This window comes from Papio anubis, chromosome 11 (genome assembly GCF_008728515.1).
Source record: "Papio anubis isolate 15944 chromosome 11, Panubis1.0, whole genome shotgun sequence".
NCBI lineage: Eukaryota > Metazoa > Chordata > Mammalia > Primates > Cercopithecidae > Papio > Papio anubis.
The window spans coordinates 28,289,694-28,311,711 of NC_044986.1; the positions used below are offsets into that span (position 1 = coordinate 28,289,694).

Sequence of the window (22,018 nt, forward strand, 5' to 3'; positions counted from 1 at the left end):
TTCCCCATTGTCTTGATGATTAACATTTGGCTCATTATCTATGCAAATTTATGCAGCTGGCTTGAATTTCTCCCCAGAAAATGAGTTTTTCTTTTCTCTCACATCATCAGGCTGCATATTTTCCAAACTTTTATGCTCTGCTTTCTCTTGAACGTTTTGCCTCTTAGAAGTTCCTTCCACCAGATAGCCTAAATCATCTCTCTCAAATTCAAAGTTCCACAGATCTCCAGGGCAAGGGCAAAAAGCCACAAATTTCTTTGCTAAAGCATAACAAGAGTGACCTTTACTCCGGTTCCCAAGATGCTTCTCATCTCCATCTGACACCATCTCAGCCTGGACTTCATTGTCCATATCACTATCAGCAATTGGTCAAAGCCATTCAACAAGTCTCCAGGAAACTCAAAACTTTTCCACATTTTCCTGTCTTCTTCTCCGCCAAACTGTTTCAGCCTCTGCCTGTTACCCAGTTCCGAAGTAGCTTCCACATTTTGGGGTGTCTTTATAGCAGCACCCCACTCTCTGCAGTACCAATTTACTGTATTAGTCTGTTCTCACACTGCTATAAAGAACTGCCCACAACTGGATAATTTATAAAGAAAAGAGGTTTAATTGACTCACAATTCTACTTTGGAAGGGCTGGGAAGGCCTCAGGAAACCTACAATCATGACAGAAGGAGAAGGGTAAGAAAGGCACCTTCTTCGCAGCGGGGGCAGGAAGGAGAAGTGCTGAGCAAAGGGGAAAAAAGCCCCTTATACAACCATCAGATCTCGTAAGAACTCACTCACTTTTACGAGAACAGCATGGGGTAACCGCCCCCATAATTCAATTACCTCCCACTAGGTCCCTCCCACGAAACATTGGGGATTCTTTTTTTTTTCTTCTTTTCTTTTGAGGATCTAAACCTCCATACTGTTTCTATAGAAACTGCAGGAAGCTCTTCAGGATATTCTTTTTTTTTTTTTTTTTTTTTTTGAGACGGAGTCTTGCTCTGTCGCCCAGGCTGGAGTGCAGTGGCCGGATCTCAGCTCACTGCAAGCTCCGCCTCCCGGGTTTACGCCATTCTCCTGCCTCAGCCTCTGAGTAGCTGGGATTACAGGCGCCCGCCACCTCGCCCGGCTAGTTTTTTGTATTTTTTAGTAGAGACGGGGTTTCACCGGGTTAGCCAGGATGGTCTCGATCTCCTGACCTTGTGATCCACCCGACTCGGCCTCCCAAAGTTCTGGGATTACAGGCTTGAGCCACCGCGCCCGGCCTCAACATTGGGGATTCCGAGAACTACAATTCAAGATGAGATTCGGCTGGGGACACAGTCAAACCATATCAGAGAGGGTAGGAAGTAAACAGAGAAAAGGAACCTAGAAAGAACACTGAGGAAAAACCCTTATTTAAAGAGTGGGCAGAGGAAGAGGCACCTGTGTTGGAAAGTAAGATGATATTGGAAAGACAGAGAGATGAGAGGGGACCCTGAACTGTACCGTATGGAGGAAGCAATGAGAGCAGTTCAAGGAAGAAGGAGCAGTCAAGAGGTTCAAATGCTCTAGACAGGTCAACTAAGTTAATTATTAAGAGGCATAGTCTAGATGTACTTCAAAGATACCTTGGATGAACTTGGCAAAAGCGATTTCGGTGTGGTGGCAGAGGCAGAAGTCAGTCTCAAGTGTTACAGAGACAGGAAAATGAGAAGATGGGGTTATGAATAAAGTTGGTGCTCAAGAAATTTGATTGTGAATGAAACATGGGAGACTTAGAGGGATGTGGGTTCAAAGAAAGTTTTACCCTGCTTTGTTTTGTTATGTCAAGATGGTGGATATTTTTAAAATATTTAAATATTGATGGAAAGTTTAACATAGTGATGAGTAAATTACAGACAGGGGAAAGGAGAATGATCAGTAGTGTCAAGTCCTTGAGAAGAGGGATGGAAATGGGTGTTTAGATTGAGGAATCTCATTTATATGGTGATGAGAACAATGCCTTCTACTTCACTTAAATAGTTCACTCTACCTACAATAACTGGATACATAGTAGGGATTCAAGAAATATTCCAAAGTCTTTCAAGATTGCCTTGCATTAAGTTACCCCCAAAAGTAGAGCCTGAGACAAGGTCTTTTATGTAGTTTTTTGTTTTTGTTTGTTGAGGAATGATCTGGGGACAGGAGTGGTGAAACTAGGAAGCAGGAAACAGGGAGGGAGAGAAGGCCATTCCAGGGTATATTACTAAACCGGTTATTACTGTCAGCAATTAGGGCTCAATCCCATTAGACAGCCTATGAAAACTCATGTAGAATGAGGCTCAGACTTGCCTACCTGACATAAGAGAAAAGTACTGATCCACTAGTTATTTTTTAACTTTTATTTTAGGTTCAGGGGTACATGCACAGGTTTGTTATATAGGCATATTGTATGTCATGGGTATTTGGTGTACAGATTATTTTGTCACCCAGGTAATAAGTATAGTACCTACTAGGTAGTTTTCTGTTCCTCTTCCTCCTCCCACTCTCCACCTTTAAGTAGGCCTCGGGGTCTGCCATTCCCTTCTTTGTGTCCATATGTACTCAAAGTTTAACTCCCACTTATAAGTGAGAACATGCGGTATATTTTTTTCTATTTCCGTGTTAATTTGCTTAGGATAATGGCCTCCAGCTCCATCCATGTTGCTGCAAAGGATGTGATCTTGTTCTTTTTTATGGCTGTATAGTATTACACTGTGTATATGTGCCATTTCTTTTTAAATCCAGTCTACCATTAATGGGCATTTAGGTTGATTCCATGTCTTTACTATTGTGAACAAAGCTGTGATGAACACATGTGTGCATATGTCTTTACAATAGAACAATTTATTTTCCTTTGGGCATATACCCAATAATGGGATTGCTGGGTCGAATGGTAATCCTGTTTTAAGTTCTTTGAGAAATTGCCAAACTGCTTTTCACAATGACTAAACTAATTTACATTCCCACCAGCACTGATCCACCAGCTCTGGATTCCTGTTGCTAAAGTTGTCCCAGTCTTGGCACCTTCAAGACTTGTATCTGCACCAGAATAGCTAATGGGTCTCTTGCAAGCATCCTACTTGGGAAGAAATCAGCCCTGGAACAGGGGATCCATAGTGCAGGTGAGGCAAGGTGATAGCAGGCCACCTCTGTGCAAAGCTAGTAGCTGAGGCAAATGTAGCTGGAAGGATGTGAGATGGAGTATGCTCCATACAAAGGTCAACTAAATATCATTACTTTGCAATCAGATCACTAATTTGTGTTTATTCCTGGAAGTATTTCAAATACTAACAGCAAACCACTATAATCATTATACATATAGGAGATGCATCCAAGCAATTTAAAGAACCTCCATTTGGGCTGGCTGTTGAAAACACTTTTACTTAAGATTCTGAAAGCACTTCAAGAATATTTACCTGAAGATGTCTTTATTGGATTTCTTTTCAAGATTGTCTCTGTAACTCTTTCATTTTGCTTTAAACTCTGTGTTGTAAATGTGTCCCTAATGATGTAATTGCTATTTATTTAACATTCAAAATCTCTCCCATTAAGACCAAATTAACATCATTTAAAACATCTCCAAATAGCTTTTCTTTGAATAATTACACTCTATTAATTTCTGCCTCAGGGTTTTTTTCAGAAAGATAATAATTTACTGGGGATACAGTAGCCACATCATAGAGGCTTTTCTACCTTCCATGATGGTATATAAAGCAGGATCTTAGATGAAGTACCAAAACCCAGGTAAGCTGAGACCAAGATGCAAAAACAGTCTTGAAAGTTAATTAAATCCCAAAATAGTTACATCTCATATATATCATTAGAAGTTGGTTATCAAAGAAACCAACACAATAGAAGCTATGTGGGGAGGTTTTATCATGCACATATGTTGATACATGAATTGAGTCTATGAATAATTTAAAAATGAATTTGGAGAAAAGATCTAGTAATCTTTTATGTGATCGGCTTATAAAAATCCTTAAAAGAGGATGTGCATACACTCAACAGTGAGGCTGATTTTTGTATGTGGATTAGTCTCTCAATTCTTGCATTTTGTAGGGCTTTGTAGCGTTCAAAGCATTTCAAAGCCATTATTATCTCCCTTGATCCTCACAACAACCTTCCAATTTAGAAAGGGCAAGTAGCATGATTCCGTTCTACAGAGATGAGGAAATTAGTACTCTGAGAGTATAAGTGACTTGTGTAGTATTTCCTTGCTCGTAGGTGGCAGATTCCAGATTACAAACTAGGTCTTTAAAGTCAGGGCTCTTTTCTCCACATCAGACCACTAGCTATTTGAATCATAACCTGATGGAGAGCAGCGGCAATGCTCCATTGCACCTGGCACACTTCTAGGGCTCAACAAGTATCCGTTAATTGGATACCAATATTTGTTAATTGCTAGTACTTCTGGAACATCTCCCAACACTTTATAACGTACTATTTTTCTATGTTTATGCATAGAACTCTTAAAACTAACAGCAACATGTATCCAAGCTACCAACTGACTTCACTGTAGTACTGGGACCATCCTAGAAACAGTCTGATACATGTTATTGTTCCAACCTCAGAATTCCTTGTTATATAAGGTTTCTTTTTTCTTCACCACATCTATAGAACATTACTGAGAGTTGAAAATACCACTGGGTAGTAGATGGATCTACACAGTGTCACCTGTCTGGTTGGCATCTTTACAAAGGTTCAGGGAGTAGCTAGCTATTCTGGGTTTGCATGAGTGGTTGTGGGTGCCACAGGTTCGGGAAGCCACTCTCTTCTCCTGGCCTGAATCTGCACAAACCCTCCCAGGCTCAAGTGGCCAACTGTATCTTTAGGGTTCCTACCCTTTCCCTGTGCTCAGTTCCTAAAAACCATGTCCTTTTCCAGAATGTTCAATTTGCAGTACGTCATCTCACAGGGCACTACAGGCTCACTTAAAACAGCGAGGGAAAGTTTCATTCTGTGCTAAGGCAACAAAGACATCAGGGATGTGGAGAGAGACCTAGCAGAGGCAAGATGACCGTCCCTCCCTCAAATTTTCTGCTTTCTTCCCACCTCTAGAGTACTTTATTTGTATCTTAATTATGGACTTTTTTTCCTCTTGTGTTTTAAAGTTTTGAAGACTTGTCAGTATTATACCCCTTTTATGAATACAATTGCATGCACAATGAAAGTTTATTCCATGAGTAAATGAACTCTTACCACATTGAAGGTCACCCTCTGTGACATGAAGAGAGTATAGGGCAGGGTTTCACACAATCCACTGCAGACATAACATACACATTGCTGGTGATAGGTTACTAAGGGACTGTTCTTGTTTCTTCATCACATTCCCTAGTAGCAAGGGGAGCCAGGGTATGAATCTTATTACTAAAGGAATTTCATTGCAACTGCTGCTAAAGTACAGATTCTTCAGGATAATCACTAGAAATGCTACTTCATAAGAAGAAAAGACAGGATTTTCAACCATCTTGGCTCAGAACACAGAAATCAACTTATTGCTTCCCCTGCCCCTACAGAGGAAAGCCGATTTCTTTTTTATCCAAGTGGAACGGAGGCATTTCAGGCAGACTTTTCCCTATTAAAACAAGGGCTCTTCTGGGAAGGATTAGCTTTTGATTTTGCTACAAAACCTCAGGTCCCCTACACAGAAAAGGAACTGACAGATTCTCAAATTTCACAGCTTTCTGTATATCTCCAGCTCAGCTTGTCCAACAGCTGGAGATCAAACACTGGGTTCCCCCAAGCAAAACCATCAGAATGGCTACCTTTACCTCCTAGTCAATAGGAAAATAAAAGGTGAAGTAGAGACCTTCGAGGTCTCTCTAAATAGTAGGAGCTGCGTGGGTGGTTTATGGACCCTTGTACTGCACATAAGACACAGAATTAAAAATAATACGTCAAGAGAAATAAAATTATGATTGGGCATGAGGCACATTCCTTTATGGGGCAAACAGGAGAGGATAAAATTTTTAATATCATGGGAAGAGGTTTAATTTAATGAATGAATATCATTATAAAGAGGTTACCAAGGTTTTTCATTATTTAAACTGTACTCTCAAATGCATATACTGTACATTTGTATATAATCTCTACTCATGTGTAAATAATTACACATTAAGAATATGCATCACATTTATTAATATGCAGAGAAAAGATTTGGGCCTGGATCTCACCTGCATTCCTCATGGTTCAGCTGTCCACACATGGAAAACCTCACCTTTGACCAATGCAGCCAACAGGGCTGCAAAAAGTCAGTGTTTTCAAACATTACTTAGCAGCAGGATCCTTTTGTCAAATGAAAGAGTATTAGGAAACCTAATATACAGAGCAAATAAAAGCAGAGTTGCTCTGTTTGAGGAGGTGCTGGGAAGCCCAAAGCCCAGCCTTTCCAGGCATCCCCCTCGATTTGGCACGTAAGGGTGGGAAAGGATGAATGCAAAGTCTAGTCTCCTTTGTTTGTGAGGTTGTTTCTTCTTTCTCAGTTATATGTCTCTGTTAGCACTAAAACCAAATATAAGACATCAATACTTTTAAAAGTTTGAAATTTAAGTAGATAAATCTCTACAGTCAGGAAAAAAACAAACCCACCAAAGTCTCTTATCCTCATCTTGCTGTTATTCAACTGCTTAAATAGTAGGAATAAAAAATAATCTGCCTCTACACGGATCCCCTTTAAAAGCCAAACCAGTAAGCATCCGTCAGTGGAATGCACAATCCTCAGTGTCCAGCTCTGCCTTGGTGCTACTCCCTGGCGATGCCACCTTGAAGGGACTCGAGTCTTGCTGCTCTCTGACTTCTTCTACCAAGGCCATTCTCTGACAGACTGGTAGGCAGGAACAGGTAGAACACCACTTCCTCTGATACCCTGACACTGTGCTCATATAGCATCTGCGTAGCTTCTCCAACAGAGTAGGAAAAGCTTTTCTGTTGGTCTGTGGGTTTTCTGCTTTGACAAAGCCTGCAGAGGCAACTTTAAATGAAAACGCTCGCCCTTTTCTAGGTGACAGGCAAACATTGATCACAATTGACACAAATCTTACCTTCTCCATAAAGCCCGTACTGATCCTCATTTCCATTTTCAAAACTTATACCCCCCACCCCAAAAAAGATTTTAAAATGACACTGGTTTCAGAAAATCATTTGAGATGGTTTCTAATAATTCTTTAAAAACAACACACACACAAAATAAAACAAACAAACAAACAAAATATAGGAAAGCAGCCAAGGAATAAAAAATGACCAATGGCAAAGCATAAAGGAATATGAAGAATAACAATACCATACGCTTTATGTGGGGAAGCTGCTGAAATTCACACAAAAATTAGTTCTGTGCTTTCTAGCAACTATAAAGAGGGGAACACAACATTATCTAGATTTAATTAAAGAAAATAGAAAGTGTTCAATTCAGTTTTCCAACTTCTTTTTCTACCACTCCACTCCCTCCCACAATTACAACTGCCCCTTACATAAGAAGTCCTGATACATTCTGTTTTCTTTCTTCCTTAACTTTACCCAGGCCTTCTCCTCTGATCAGAATTCTCTTTCTCTTTCACCTACTTAACTCATAGCCTTCTTTTGAGAAAGCTTGTACTGACCCTCTTCTAGGGTCAGGTGAAAAGCTCTTTCTCCAAGAGCAACATGTGCTTTCCACTAATACAGCTCTCATCATATTATATTATAATTGTTTAGTTATGTGCATTTCCCACTGGGCTGAATGTATTTTAATACATTTAAATGAATTAATATAAAAAGGACAGTGAATAATATATTGGGTAATTCTTGGACAGCAGTTTTATAAAAATGCAGAGACATTGTACATTGCATGGTCATTTCTTATGCAGTGAGCAATTGTCAATTAGGCAAGTTGTCTTGTATTGTTAGCTGCAGAAACAAGATTCCCTTGCTTCAAAAAGATAACTAACTACACTTTCTGAGAATAGGATGGTGTCTTATCTTCTCAGTTCAGTTCAGCTCAGCAAACTTTTATTGAGTACCAGTCATTATGCTAAGAGCAGGAGAAGCAATGATGAATAACACACACTCCTATTCCTTTTAGAGACCTGGCTGGGGAAACATAATGCAAACGGGTAAGTACCGCACTGGAGCTTTGTCCAATCTCGACTGAGGATGTCAGGGAAGATTTCCTACGGGAGGTGCTGTTTGTCCTAAATTTAAATAATAAATTTGTCTGGTAAAGGGACATCCCAGGCAGAAAAAAATATATATAAGAAAGGCATATAAAGTAATAAATGGCATAGTTTGTGCATGGAGACTAAACAGGTTTATGTTTATTGAAGGTTAAAATGAAACAAGGAAGGAATGTGAAGAGCAGTGGTGGGTAAGGAATTCATACGCGGCTGATGGAGTAGGTAGGATCCAAGTCACAGAGGTCTTTGCAGATAATGGTAAGGAAATTGGATTTTACCCTATAGGTGATGAGCTGCCACTGAATGTAGAAACATTGATTTTGCCCTGTGACTGGCTGGTGGGGAAGGTTGGTGTTGATCTGGGAGAAGGAAATCAATTAGTAAGGTCTCGTAACATTTCAGAAAATATATAATAAGGATTTATAAATGGTTTTAAATAGCCAAATAATGATGATGCTTCTCCCCTTTCCTGTTATAAATCACCCTAGAGCAATAAGAAAAATAAGAAAAGGAAATACAAACTGTATCCACGATGAAAATCTAACTCTGAAACACAATATATGTGGAAAAAGGAGTCACATATATTGTGTACCAGGTGGTTCTGTCTTATGAGAAGAACCTACTCACAGAGAAAACAATCGTGAGTCATATAGGACCTCAGTGAGAACCAAGAAGGATTCTTGTTAAGCTGAAACAGAGCCTTAATCTGTCACTAAAATGAACCTCCTCAAATAGTTTTTCCAGGAAGAACTCATAGCATTAAAAAATAAGCAATAAACACATCAAGATAAAAGAAAACAGCATAAGAATGATAAAATAATATAGGAAAATAAAAGACGGAAAGGGACAGGAAAAACAAATAACAGATATGGAATAAAATATGCTTCCATAGAGCAAATAAAAACTGCAAACACACTGCTATAATTCAAAATAACCTGTATGATGAGGACATCACCTCTATAAGAGAAGAGTTTGAAGCAGAAATACAAGAGCTCAGGAGGTATGTTGAGACCAGAGAAAGAGACAAAATATAAACGGGCAAAGCTCAGAAAAGAACTTAAACAAAAACAGGAAAAAAAAAAAAAAAGCAAAAAAGCAAAAAGAACCTAGAGAGCCCAGACTCTACTAAGTACTCATTGAAGAATAATGTAAGATTGTTTTTAATCTCATTTTTCTCAGTTTGCTCAGGGAGTAAAACAGGGTTGGGAAGGGACAAATTTTGGCTCTCTTTTGTCTTTGCTGTCTAGTGTACACATCCTAGGTATCCCAGAAGAAAGGAACCAAAACAATAAAACTGAAATAGAAAATATATTTCAAGATATGCCACAGAAACTCCTGAGAAATTAAAAATAAAGAAAAAATTAAATCTATTTAACAAATATTAATATTCCAGAAGAAAGAATCTGTACACTATGGTCAACCACAAGGCATATGCTAACTAATAAGTAATTGCTATCAAAATATTTTTTAAAGGCTTTAAGTATTGAAGTTAAAAAACAAAATAAAACAACAACAAGATGCCTTAAAGAAAAATATGAGATTGGTCTGAATAATAACAAGTTATTGGAGTAAAAATTATGATGGAAAGAGGATGACACATACATTTTATACCCTAAGAAATGATATTAAAACATAAAAAGATACAGACAAACATATTTTCAGCATTCAAGAATTAGCCTTTCTTGGAAGACAAATTTCAGATAACCAAGAGATAAATGGAAAAAACTATAGGAAAAAGACTTCTGGGGACAATTGAATACATTTACCTATAAGACTAAAATCAAAGTAAATGCAGGAATTACAGTGCAGAGCAGAACATTCATGCTCTAAAATGATAACGTAAAGAGGAATAGGACAAGAGGTCATAAACACACACTATTTTTTTTCACCTTTCTTCTGTAGTGCTTCATAAACTATTTAAGTCTAACAGAATTATATTTTAAGGCAGTAAGACAAACACTAGGAAATAACTATTCAAAATTAAGTAGCGGAAGAATTAAAGAGAGGGAGAAAATTAGAAATTCAAGGAAATATGCTGATTTTGTAATTGCTGCCAAGAGGAAATCAATAGATATTGTCCAGAAATAGAAGATTCAGTATGCTATATAAATTTCTATTCATAAAGCTAAGCACTTAGAACAAAAATAAAAATACTCAGAATTATCAAACAGACATATAGGAAAGCAAACAGACCATATAATGGGAGTTTTAAAGTAATCATAATTAAACACAAAGCATATACTGTCAGAACTAAGACATATATGTCATATCTGTCAATGCAAACGGCCAAACTTACCTGTGAGAAGAAAAAGGTGGATTAAATGCTGATGATCCACTGATCTATATTTGTACCTGCACTATGTGTAGTTGTTTACCTGCAACTCATTGGCATTCTTTTACCATATTTCAATCTTAGCTAATTGATAGCTGCAAATGATACCATGTAACCTGTGTTTAGTTGATGATTAATGAAATTCAATGTTTTTCTCAAGTTTTTGGCCTTTCACATTATTTGGGGCATTGTTAATCCATTGGTTCCCATGTCATTGATAGTAAAAATAAAGCCTTCAAGGCCCAGTGGGATCTAGCACCCTCCACCTTTCTGGCCTTACCTCTAAATTGTCTATCTAGGCCTCACTGCAGGTTCCTGCTCATCTCATTGAACTCTGAATATTGGAGTAGCCTGAGGTTCAGTCTTTGAATTGTTTCTCTTGTCCATCAATACTTATTTCTTAGTGGTCTAAGAAATGCCATCAATATGCCGGCAACTTTACAATAGATCAACTCAGCTGACACTGGCAATTCTGTGGTCTAAAAATGCCATCAATATACTGTAGACTTTACAATGGATACATTCAGTTGCAACTGTCCCATGACCCACCCCCACTCCCGAACCCAGCCTCAAATCTCTAACTACCCACTCCTCATCTTCATGCGGGCTCGAGGGAGCCAACGCCTGACAACCTGGCTCCACGCTCCTCTCTGACTGCACTATCTTCTGCCACCCTGTTCCTAGTTCACCACTCAATGAGGCCTTCCTAAGTCTTCCAAAATAAAACAGCAATACCTTTATGGCTTCAACATTCACAGTCCCTGATTTGTTTTTATTCATAGCACTTGTCGTTATCTGATACATTTTGTAGATATATAATAGTAAAAGATAAATAGAAAGATAGAAAGCAAATATTTGTATAATACTGTTTCTAGAGCATTGTTTTGCTGCTTTACAGATAGCGTTAACAAATATAATCCTCCCAGCAACCCATGAAGTAAGTACTATGATTATCTTCTTTTTATAGATAAGTCAAAGGAGGCACAGCTCAAGGTCACACAGCTAAGTGTGGAATGCCACAGTTTCAACAAATGCCAGGTGTTAGGCTCTAAATTATATGTTCTTAACCATTACTCTTCATAACTTTTCATATCTATGAATATATGGATATTTACATCATACACATATTTTTTCCTATCTTCCACTAGAATTAAATACCACTAAGGCAGAAACTTTGTTGTGTTCACTCTCCTAACCCCAGCACCCAGCACCTAGAACAGGGGACCTCACATATACCTGGCAATGAATAAAACTTTATTGAATAATGAAACTGCATATCTTTTCAAGGAAAATAAAAATTGACACTAATTAAAGACAAAACTTCTGTCTGCTTCCAGTATAATAAAAAAGGAATGTTTCAGAATAATTTGTTTAAAAATCTGTATATCTGTCTGCAGAGTTACAGCCAACTTTATGGAACACAAGGAAAAATGAAAAGTCTAAACATTTAAAATTCTAAGTCATGTTTCCAAGAAACAATTCTGGCATATTTAGCATTAGGGAAGAGAAATCTGATTGGTAAATTCATAACTCACTCCTGTGCTTCCATTGTAAAAAAAAAAAAAAAAAAAATCTACATAGAAAGAGATAAAGGCCTTAAATGGGGACCATAACAATGAGAATGGAATAAAAGGAAACACTAGAGAAATCACAAAGAGTTATATTAACAGAGGCTGTGGGTTCATTTAATTTGGCAACACAGACTGACTTTGACCTGGTAGGGGTTGTGCCACAAACTGCGTAAGGGTCAGGGTCAAGTGTGACCTGTTGGTTCTGTTTTACTTGTGGAACGTCTTCTATGTTGGGATGTTGAGTTGGTTATTTGATACGGAAGGCTGCAGTACATGGTAGATGTCACAGCTCACTGACTTGAAAGTGATCAAACCTTGGAGACAGTCCTTAAAACCAGGGGATTGCTCAGGCAGTGAGTAACTGGGTAGAGAAGCAGGTCAAGAGCAGAAATTTGAGGAACCCTAGAGTAGTGACTGGTGCTGTGTATTTTGCAGTGTATGTGTTCAATAAACAAACACTTATGAATAAGAGAATGAAAGTGCCGTTGGCCTGCCAAGACTTAGAAACACAATCCTGAGATTCTGGCTTTCAGTCAAGCTAAAAAAAACAGGGATTTTTGAAGCCACGGAACCTTCCTCTTTCACTCCCTCATTCAAGATGGTTTTTGAGTGGCTAGCTATTTTTCCTGTATTTTACTAGACCTCAAAAATCTATGTAACTAAGTTATAGAGAGAAGTAACTGCGATGCCTACAATCAGTTCAATACAACAAATATTGACTGAACACCCCAATATGCAAAGACACCTTGTTAGGGCTAAGGGAGAGGGGTCAACTGTGTGTATAAAATATTGTCCCCATTCTCAGAGAGTGTAAAATACAATTTGGAGAGAAGACAAATCCATTGAGATTTAATAAGTAATAGCTCCCGATAGCCTGTGTGCTAGAGGAATGGTATAGACCATAGAGCTGCAAGGGTTCAGAGGATGGCGAGTCACACTGAGCTTGGAAATTCATAGAAAGCCTCCTAGAAGAGACGGGATTGATCTGGACTGAAATACCAGGGGTCAGGTAGAGAAGGTCATTCAGGTGCTTAGGTCTGAGCAAACTCAGGGAGTTTTCAAAGTTCAACTTTCCTGTGGGAATAGTTTTCAAAACAACTGAGAATACAAGGATGGGAAGGCAGAGTGTGGGAAATCAAGGTTGCAGTCAAATGCCATGTTTGATTTATCACACACACCCTCTGTCAGTCATCTGGTGGAGCACTACCTTTTGTTCCTCTTATCTTTGCCCTGTTTTATACCTCCTCACAGTACAAAGTAGAGATAACAAGACCCAAAATGTAAAAGAAGGCCTCCCTGGTCTGCCTAAATATGTGAGTCCCATCTCATTTTTCCCAAGACTGAGTTCTGGGAGTAAATGCTTTGGGACATGGACATTGAGAAGGTAGTCAGCATCGGAAAGAAGGGGAAAGTTTAGTGAATACTAGATATTTCCAGAAAAAGAATCCTGAAGATGCTTAATTTATAGGGGATTTTCATTGCCAAGTTAAACAGGTCACTTTGGGTGGAAATAGAATGTGGCTTTGATAAATTACTTAAAGTCAAATCCCATTAGAAATTTGACTTTAAGTTACTTCAAATCCAGTCCAAGACCTAGTCAATTCAGACAGCTCCTGTGCTATAAAATGGCAATCCAATGGAAGGATTCAGTGCATCACTAAAACCAGTAGAAGTCCGGGCTCTCCCCAGAGGACTGGGTCCCCGAAGCAAAGGAGGGACAGTGTCTCAGCTCCACATCTTCACAACCTTGGGAAAGCTACCCTCCTTTCCCTAGCAGGCAGCCAACTTCAATGATGCATCCTCCCACCACCAACTGCACTTTCTGTACTCACCTGAATGAAGATATATTCATCCTGGACAACCAGGGAACTGATGTCAATGGAGCGGGCAAAGGGCCCACTTCTAGTTGTCTCGGCGCATTCCTGGATCCTGCAGGTGAGGTAGTGAGCATCTGAAATAGGAGGGCAGAATGATGCTTAGATACAAGCGAAAACCATGAGGGAGCCCCAGGTGGCACACAAAGCTCTACTTCATGGGGGAATCAACAAGATAATTTAAAATAACAGTGAGATTTCATGTTTTTGTCCACGGAATTTATAATAATTCCCCAAAAATTATAATACCTAGTTTGGACAGAGAAGTGGAAAAATAGTTCATCTCCTATCATACTACTGAAAGAGTAATTTGGTATAGTTTTTTGGAAGAACAAATTTGAAATACGTATCAGAATTTTAAAGGTACATACCTTACATCAGTAATTCTAATTCAAGGAGAATCTGTTCTAATTTTCTAATTAGAGAATTCTAATTTTCTAGATGTTTTCTAGAGAAAGACTCATATTTTCACAAAGAGTCAAGGCAACAATATTCACAGTGGCATTGTTCATAGTAGTGAAAAATTAGAAATAGGCTCAATGCCCATGAATTAATGATCACTTAAATAAACTGAGATACATGCATATGACAGAGTACTATGCCGCAATTAGAAGAATTCGGTGGATACATATGCTTTAACATGGTAATTTCTCCAAAACGCACTGTTCTGCAATCTTTTAAAAATTAGTTAGCATCATGTATAGTATGATCCAATTAGGCTTATGCCATACTGCATAGAACAATGTTTAAAGGATACATATGAAAATTAGCTATGATTACTTTTAGGCAAAGAAACGGACTCAAGGAAGTAGACAGAATTCAAGTGGGACCTTTGCTTTTTACATTACATACATTTTTATTATTTTTACAACAAGAATGCATTCATTTCTTATATAACATTTACAAAACTTACATAATTACTTGTAAAAATCTTCTAGAGATCTCAACAGCTGAACCCTCCTCCCTCGCCTCAAGCAACCCAAAAAAATGCATGGTACCAGCTGTAGCTGAATGGGAAATCTTTGGCTCCAAAAGGCATTCTGATTATGACTAGAAGGTTATCCAAGGAAAGGCAATCCATTTAGTTTTTTGCTCTTTAATTAAGGAAAAACTACAGGTCAGTCTCTGTGAAGAATCCACTATAAAAATTTACTTTAAAAAAGGTTATTATTCATTTAATGAAATTTAAAAATAAATGATAAAAATGGAAAGTAGAAATCACTTTAAGATCAAAAGTAGAGAAATCTTATCTAAAACCACATACATTATTACATATGCCTATCTAATGCAATTGTTTCCTTGTATGTGTGCGTATGTGTGCAGAGGTGTCAGAGGCTACAGAGAAGGGAGTGGTAGGCAGCAGATACATAAAAGCAAAAGGCTTACAGAAGCAAAAATATATAACAATTGAGATTAAACTATGGGTACTTTAAATCATTTCTGTTTAAGTAATTGATGGATGGATTCAACAAGTATTTCTTATGCACACACTACATATTGGGTATTGTTTGGGTACTAGGAATAAGGCAATGAATTAGAGATTTTCCATTCTAAAAGAACCTTCTGTCTAGGAAAGAGTTTACTCATATATGTAGCTAGTTATTACACATATTAATTTAGAAACATGATGCTACTTTAAGAAAGAAATATTTTAATGGGAAATGAATTCATCACATGCTATACATAACTACTTCTTGAATGTTTAAATTTGAGCAATGTCTGTTTGCTTCGGTAACTATAATCTGACTAGGTCTAGCATTGATTCCATTTGCCCCAGTGGCAGTTATCATCTGCACAGTAGCTCCAGCCACTGAACTTTTCTTTCTTCTGCATCCCATACAATCCAGTTGGTTCCTAATCCTTGACAATTCTGCCTCTGAAGTGTTTCAAGTCTCTTCTCTTCCCTCCATTACCTGCACCATTTTCCTGGGACACTTTCTTGTCATCTGTGCTCCTTCTGCACTCATTTCACATCTAGGGTCCATGTGGATGATGAGTTGGAGACTGGATGGATTTGAAACAAGCAGCCAAAGGCATCTCTAAAACCTAAGCTGGGGTTAATACCTCCCAGCATCAAAACCACCACTAATGCTGAGTGCCTTGGGATACGGCCTGAATAACTTTGTATGACAGGGCAGGCCTTTACAACTATCCTAATAAACTCAAATGCTTAAGGAGGCATGCGAATTATGTATGAGAGTAAAATTAGCGGGGGTAGATGATAAGTGGTGGCTGGCACAAGATCTCAGTGTCAGGGATCTCTGAGGAGCAGCAGAGACCACACTTAAAGGGCAAACATTCGCCTCTTTTAAGGGGGAACTGCTCCTCCACACAGAATTCATATGCAAAAATAAGACGTTCTGAGTTTCTAAGAAAAGCTAAATGCCTCTATTTTTTAAATGCTAAATTTCCTAATTTTTATAATTGAGAGCTATTGGGAGGCCAAGGTGGGTGGATCAAGAGGTCAGGAGATCAGACAATCCTGGCCAACATGGTGAAATCCCATCTCTACTACAAATGCAAAAAATTAGCTGGGTATGGTGGCAGGCACCTGTAATCCCAGCTACTCGGGAGGCTAAGGCAGGAGAATTGCTTGAACCAGGGAGTCGGAGCCAAGATTGCAGCACTGTACTTCAGCCTGGTGACAGAGCAAAACTCCGTCTCACAAAATAAATAAATAAATAAATAAATAAATAAACAAACAAACAAACAAACAAAGTTGAGGGCTAATGTAAATATAAAAGATGGTACAGGCCAAACACCTTGAGGCCAAACAAAACAAACCTACACTCCAAATGAAACCCAGGAGCCACTGGTTTTTTTTTCTTTTCTTTCCAACTTTTATTTTAGATCCAGGATGTACATGTGCATAGGCAAATTGCATGTTGTGGGATTTGGTGTACAGATTATTTCATCACCCAGGTAATAAGCATAGCACCCAATAGTTTTTCTATTTTCATCCTCCTCCCAACCTCTTCCCTCAAAAGTAGGCTCTGGTGTCTGTTGCTCCCTTTTTTGTGTCCGTATGTACTCAGTGTTTAGCTCCCACTTATAAATGAGAACATGTGGTATTTGTTTTTCTGCTCCAGTGTTAGTTTGCTTAGGATTATTGCCTCCAGCTCCATCTATGTTGCTGCAAAGGACATGATCTCATTCCTTTTTATGGTTGCATGATATTCCATGGTGTATATGTACTATATTTTCTTTATCCAGTCCACGGTGGATGGGCATTTAGGTCGATTGCACGACTTTGCTATTGTGAATAGCACTGCAACGAACATGTGTGTGCATGTTCAATGATTTATATTCCTTTCTGCTCTGCAATTTGGTCATGCCCTTCCTTGCAAGGAAAGAGACGGACTTTCTTACCCTCATTCCCTGACCTTGTAGCAAGACCAGCTTGTCCAACATTCTTTAAGGACAGCCTGTATGTCCCTTCCTTTTTGTCTTGGTTCACAGAAAGAGCCAAGAGTGGCCTGGATTTCCACTTCTGGCTGAGAGGAGAGGGGAAGGCAGGGAGCCCAGGCTGTGCTTTGGAGCACATTGCTAGCCCACCAGGAATATTCTTGGAACCATCCAGTCTTAGCAATTTGCTCCTAGAATAAAGCACCAAAACAATGAAAAGCTGCAGTAAAAACATGTAAAGAAACCACAGGTGTTGACATGGCAACCTGCTTCCTTGTTACCAGCCAGTGTCTCAGAAAGCCCCTTGCACTGGTAATCAAAGGTACACACAGGGGGACACCTGCTTATCCCCACACACTGGCTCATTTCCCTCTGGCTATTTACTATTCACTCTCTCATTTGGACACTTTGAAAAAAGAAGCAAGTGTATTCGAGGCCACCACAAACAAAATCAAAACCTACCTAAACCTTGGCCCGTAGCAGGTATAATGCTGTGCCAAGCTCATCCTACTTCTTGGCTCGCTCTCTACTTGCCACTGCTCAGCATGGCATGAAAGGTCCAATTTAAGAGGAAGACAGCACTGAAATGAGTTTTTGAAAATCACTTAAAATTTGGTGGCCTTGCAGTCTTGGCTGGACTCAAATATTGCAAGTCTCAATGCTTTTATTTTTCAAAACATAGAGATTGGGTAAGTGCCACAGTGCCCTCTGCCAGGCGAGAACCAAAGTAGGGGCATAGGGAAACCAAATTGTCAGGCAGGCCTAGTGGTCAGAGAGAAGTAACTGAGGGTTATGGAGGAACTGTGGCTGTCAAGGGTGAGCAGGGAATATCATTTGCTTCAAACCTCACATATGTAAAATGTCTCAAATTAGAATTCTCGACATTACCTCCAAATGAGGCTGAACACAGTTATAGAGATTCTATGATGAAATTCACAAAGGTATTTATGACATAACTTAAAATCCCCAAATAGGCTTCCAATAAGTGTGGCCTTCTTATTTGTTTTTTAATAACACCAGACACCAGATAAAATGAAAGTGGTCCAGATCTCTTGAGCATACTCCAGTGGTTCTGAGAGCAAGGACTCCGAAGCTAGAAAGTGCTGAGATCAAATCCGGGACTTACTATGTGCAGACGGGCCTTGGCCAAGTAGCAGCATGGCTTTTCAGCTGTGAGGCACAGACAATTTAGTGTGTGCCTCTGAGGACTGTCGTCAGGATTAAATAAGATGTTGCATGAAAAATGCTTAGCACATTGTGGATACATTTTAAAAGATCAATAAATGTTAGTTATTTTTTATTATAAAGAGAAAGGGAAAGGAATCCAACTCTCAGCATCTTTTGTAGATTCAATTTATAATAAATGTCCTATTTTGTTGTGGAGAATTGAAAGACCACGATATCACAGGTTCTACAGTGAAGTTATATTCTGAATTTAAATCATCGTTTACCTTAAGTGCAATGGATGTTTGGACAAGAACAAAAGTATATGGGCTGGACAAATCAAGGAGAACTTCAAAGAGGAGGCAACCCTTGAGTTTAACCTGGATGTGAAATTGTGCTATGTGAAAGGAAATTCTTGAATGAGGCAGTTAAAAATGCACAAGGACTTTTACGTAAGCAAAGCTCATGAAATATGTGACATAATTGCATGTTAATGAATTGACTTTGATTAATTTTTATTCTTGAACTTCTATTTTCTATCCTCTCCTTTGAAACATCCTCAAATGAAAAACTAGAAAGAACAGACAATCGAAAGATCTCATTTGGATATCCCTATGTAAAAACCAGAGAGTGATTTCCTAAATGGTTAATCTTCATGCTTAATATATTTCTAAATGTAAAATGTCTTCCTAATATATTCCTAAGAGCTAGTGTGGTCACTGCTCCGCTTACAAAAATGAAAAGTCAAAGGCTTTGTTCCCTGCACCAGGAATAGAAGATTATTCTGCTATTTGGAAATATGCACTCCTATTTCAAACTAGCTCTACAGCTAGCAGGACCTTTAGGAGTGTTGTAACATCATTTAAATGGAGCCAGCATCCATGTCTTCTCACCCTACAGACGTGGGACCAAGGACCTCATTGGTGAGAAGGGCTGCCCCACACTGACTGGTTCATTCCTTTTGTATTGGCTCAAGGTATATAGAGAAGCTGCAGGTGTCAGACACATCCTGAAGTTCCAGGAAGCAGAGAATATAAGACAGATTCTTGCCCTCAGAAGATTCCTATGCCAGTGATGGAGACGGGACATTTACAAATGAATATACCTTAGGATGCTTAGAGAACTGGTGAATGTGGGAGGAGAGATGGAAACAATCCGACACCCTTAGCTTTCTTTTCTTCCTAAGAAGCTGTATTTCTGCTCGAAGTTTCTCAGGACTCAGGGACTCAGCCTCAGCCTTTCTCTATTCATCAAGACAAGCCCCTCATCTACATCAACAAATGTAACTGGAAAATCCAGTTCTGGTTCTGCCATACCTTTCCAAAAGGATCACCTCTTTACCAGCAGAAATAAAATCGTAGCCACTTTTCTCTTCCTGGGCTGACTTTATAAAGCTTCAGTAAAATGTTGGTTACACTGAACTGAATGTCACTAAAAGCCTATACATTTTGTTATGTTTAATTACGTGGTGACTTGTGATTATGTTTTGCCTTTGAGAATTACTAAGCATTCAAACTTCCTAGACATCAAGCTTCCTATCATCTCAGAGAAAAAACTTTCTGTGATTTGCTCAACTTCCATGCCTTTGGGTAATAATGTACCTATTGTCAGAAATTGAAAAAGTGAATTAAAATTGTGAACAAAAAGCAAATTCAGCTCTTCAGGCCTTCTCTTAGAGAAATACCCACGAGCTGTTTATTTTATGTAACATTAACTCTCAAATGAAAATAAGTGAAAACAAGCAGATTCAAGGTAACTCTAAAAAGTTATGTAGCTTCCATCAGCACCCTTTTTCTTGACTGGGGAGTGCAACTAACCTATCTGTAAAGACAAGGAAGGAAGTAATATTGCTGCAAATACCTAATACAGAGCTTGAAGCATAATAGGTTCTAAAAACAAACAAAGGCAACAAACAATAAAAGGGAGCTTCCATTCCTTCTACTGAGTTCATGGATTTTGAGCTTTGGTGACACTTCTCATCTCCCATAGGAGAAACCCAGCATTATCTGTCTTCTTGATGGCACAGGAGGCAATCTGGCAGTTGCAGATATTTAGAAACCATGGTGACACTGAATATCTCAGCAGTCCTACCATCCCATTCAGGGCTCTTTCCACTGTCCCTGCTAAATAAACTGACCCCGAATAGGATGATTATATGAAGATGATGATGATGATGACAATGACGATGACAATAGCAGCATTTTTGACTGCTCACTCTGCGTTGTTTGGTGTTCTAGGAACTATATGCATTAACGTATTTCATTCTTGCAACAACCCAGGGACTTACAATTATTATCATTTCCCTGTTATAGCAGAGGAAATTGAGGCACAGGATGATTAAGTAACTTACCTAAGTTCCACAGCTCTAGGAAGTGACGGAGCTAGAATTTGAACCCAGGTGATTTTACACCAGTACCTGTGATCCTAACCTTTATGTATTTTAAACAGAGAACAAAAACTGGGCTAGGTATTTGACTAGAATCTACATACTGGGTCACTCCCTGTCACTGGCTGTCTATGTGACCTTGGGCAAGTTGTTATATGATTTGATGCCTTTTGGAATGTAATATAATGTGGGAATTTCTTATATGTTCTGACTTTTTGATTCTGGAATCCTTCTATCAAAGACAATCCTCTATCTCCATCCATAAAGTGAGTTTTACTGTGCCTGCTATGATTGAACGGAAGGCAAGCAGTCTGCAGCCCCATTGCCTTAGCTCCCACTTTATCCTCATTTTGGCCTCTGAAGTCTTAAAGAGCTGCTAGAGCTCTGAGTTCACACAATTCCAAAGTTATTGAATTAATCAATATTTTTAAAGAGCCAATAATATATGTATCTAGAGCCTAGAGTTTAGTCTTCAAAGCTAATAGTTTCACTTGTGTGTCAAGCTCATTTGATTACTTATGTATGCCTGGAATCTCTGTTAAGAAGTATTAGGCTTTATCTTGTCTTAGAAGAAGTGCAGTGATTGCTTAATGAGGGTTGATGATGAGAGGAAGACAAAGGATGGTGGCATATGTTCTACAGGTTTTGATTCTGCACATTTCTAGAATGTCTAGATGCTTCGAATGTTTTGCCCATGTTCAGGTTCACTTATCACAGTGCACCATGGGACACCATACTTGGGAATTTCATGCAGAGGAGCTCACTACTTCACAAAGCAGTCCACATCATCTTTGGGTACTCTCTGTTGTTACTGCTTTGTTCATTGAAATGAAATCTCCCTTGTTGTCAATTTTACTCTATAATAAGATCTTCATTAGTAAACTGATGAAAAAAATAAATTATAAAAATACTTCTTACACTTGTTTGTATTTTCAAATAGATAAAACACTAGATGAGGGATCACAGGAAGGCTAAGAAATTTGTCCAAGGTCTAAATGACAGAGTTAGTTTTCCAACTCTATTGACACTCAATTTCCTCTTACGTGGAGGGTGTGTGCGTCCTTCTGTCTGTCGGTCTGTGACTGAGTAACTATGTCAGAGAGAAAGCATGTGCAGGGACATTCAGAGAAAGATGAATTCCAGAAGTG

At 38.7% G+C, this 22,018-nt stretch overlaps 1 protein-coding gene across 2 annotated transcripts in view; it reads right to left on the reverse strand.

The window, feature by feature from the left end:
• SORCS3 (sortilin related VPS10 domain containing receptor 3) overlaps positions 1–22,018 on the reverse strand; it is a 611,216-nt gene that overhangs the window by 146,957 nt on the left and 442,241 nt on the right. For both annotated transcript variants that reach the window (XM_017944309.3, XM_031652096.1), the window contains exon 7: positions 13,874–13,992. In XM_017944309.3, the coding sequence (XP_017799798.1) occupies positions 13,874–13,992 (119 nt within the window). The remainder of the gene's footprint in view (positions 1–13,873; positions 13,993–22,018) is intronic.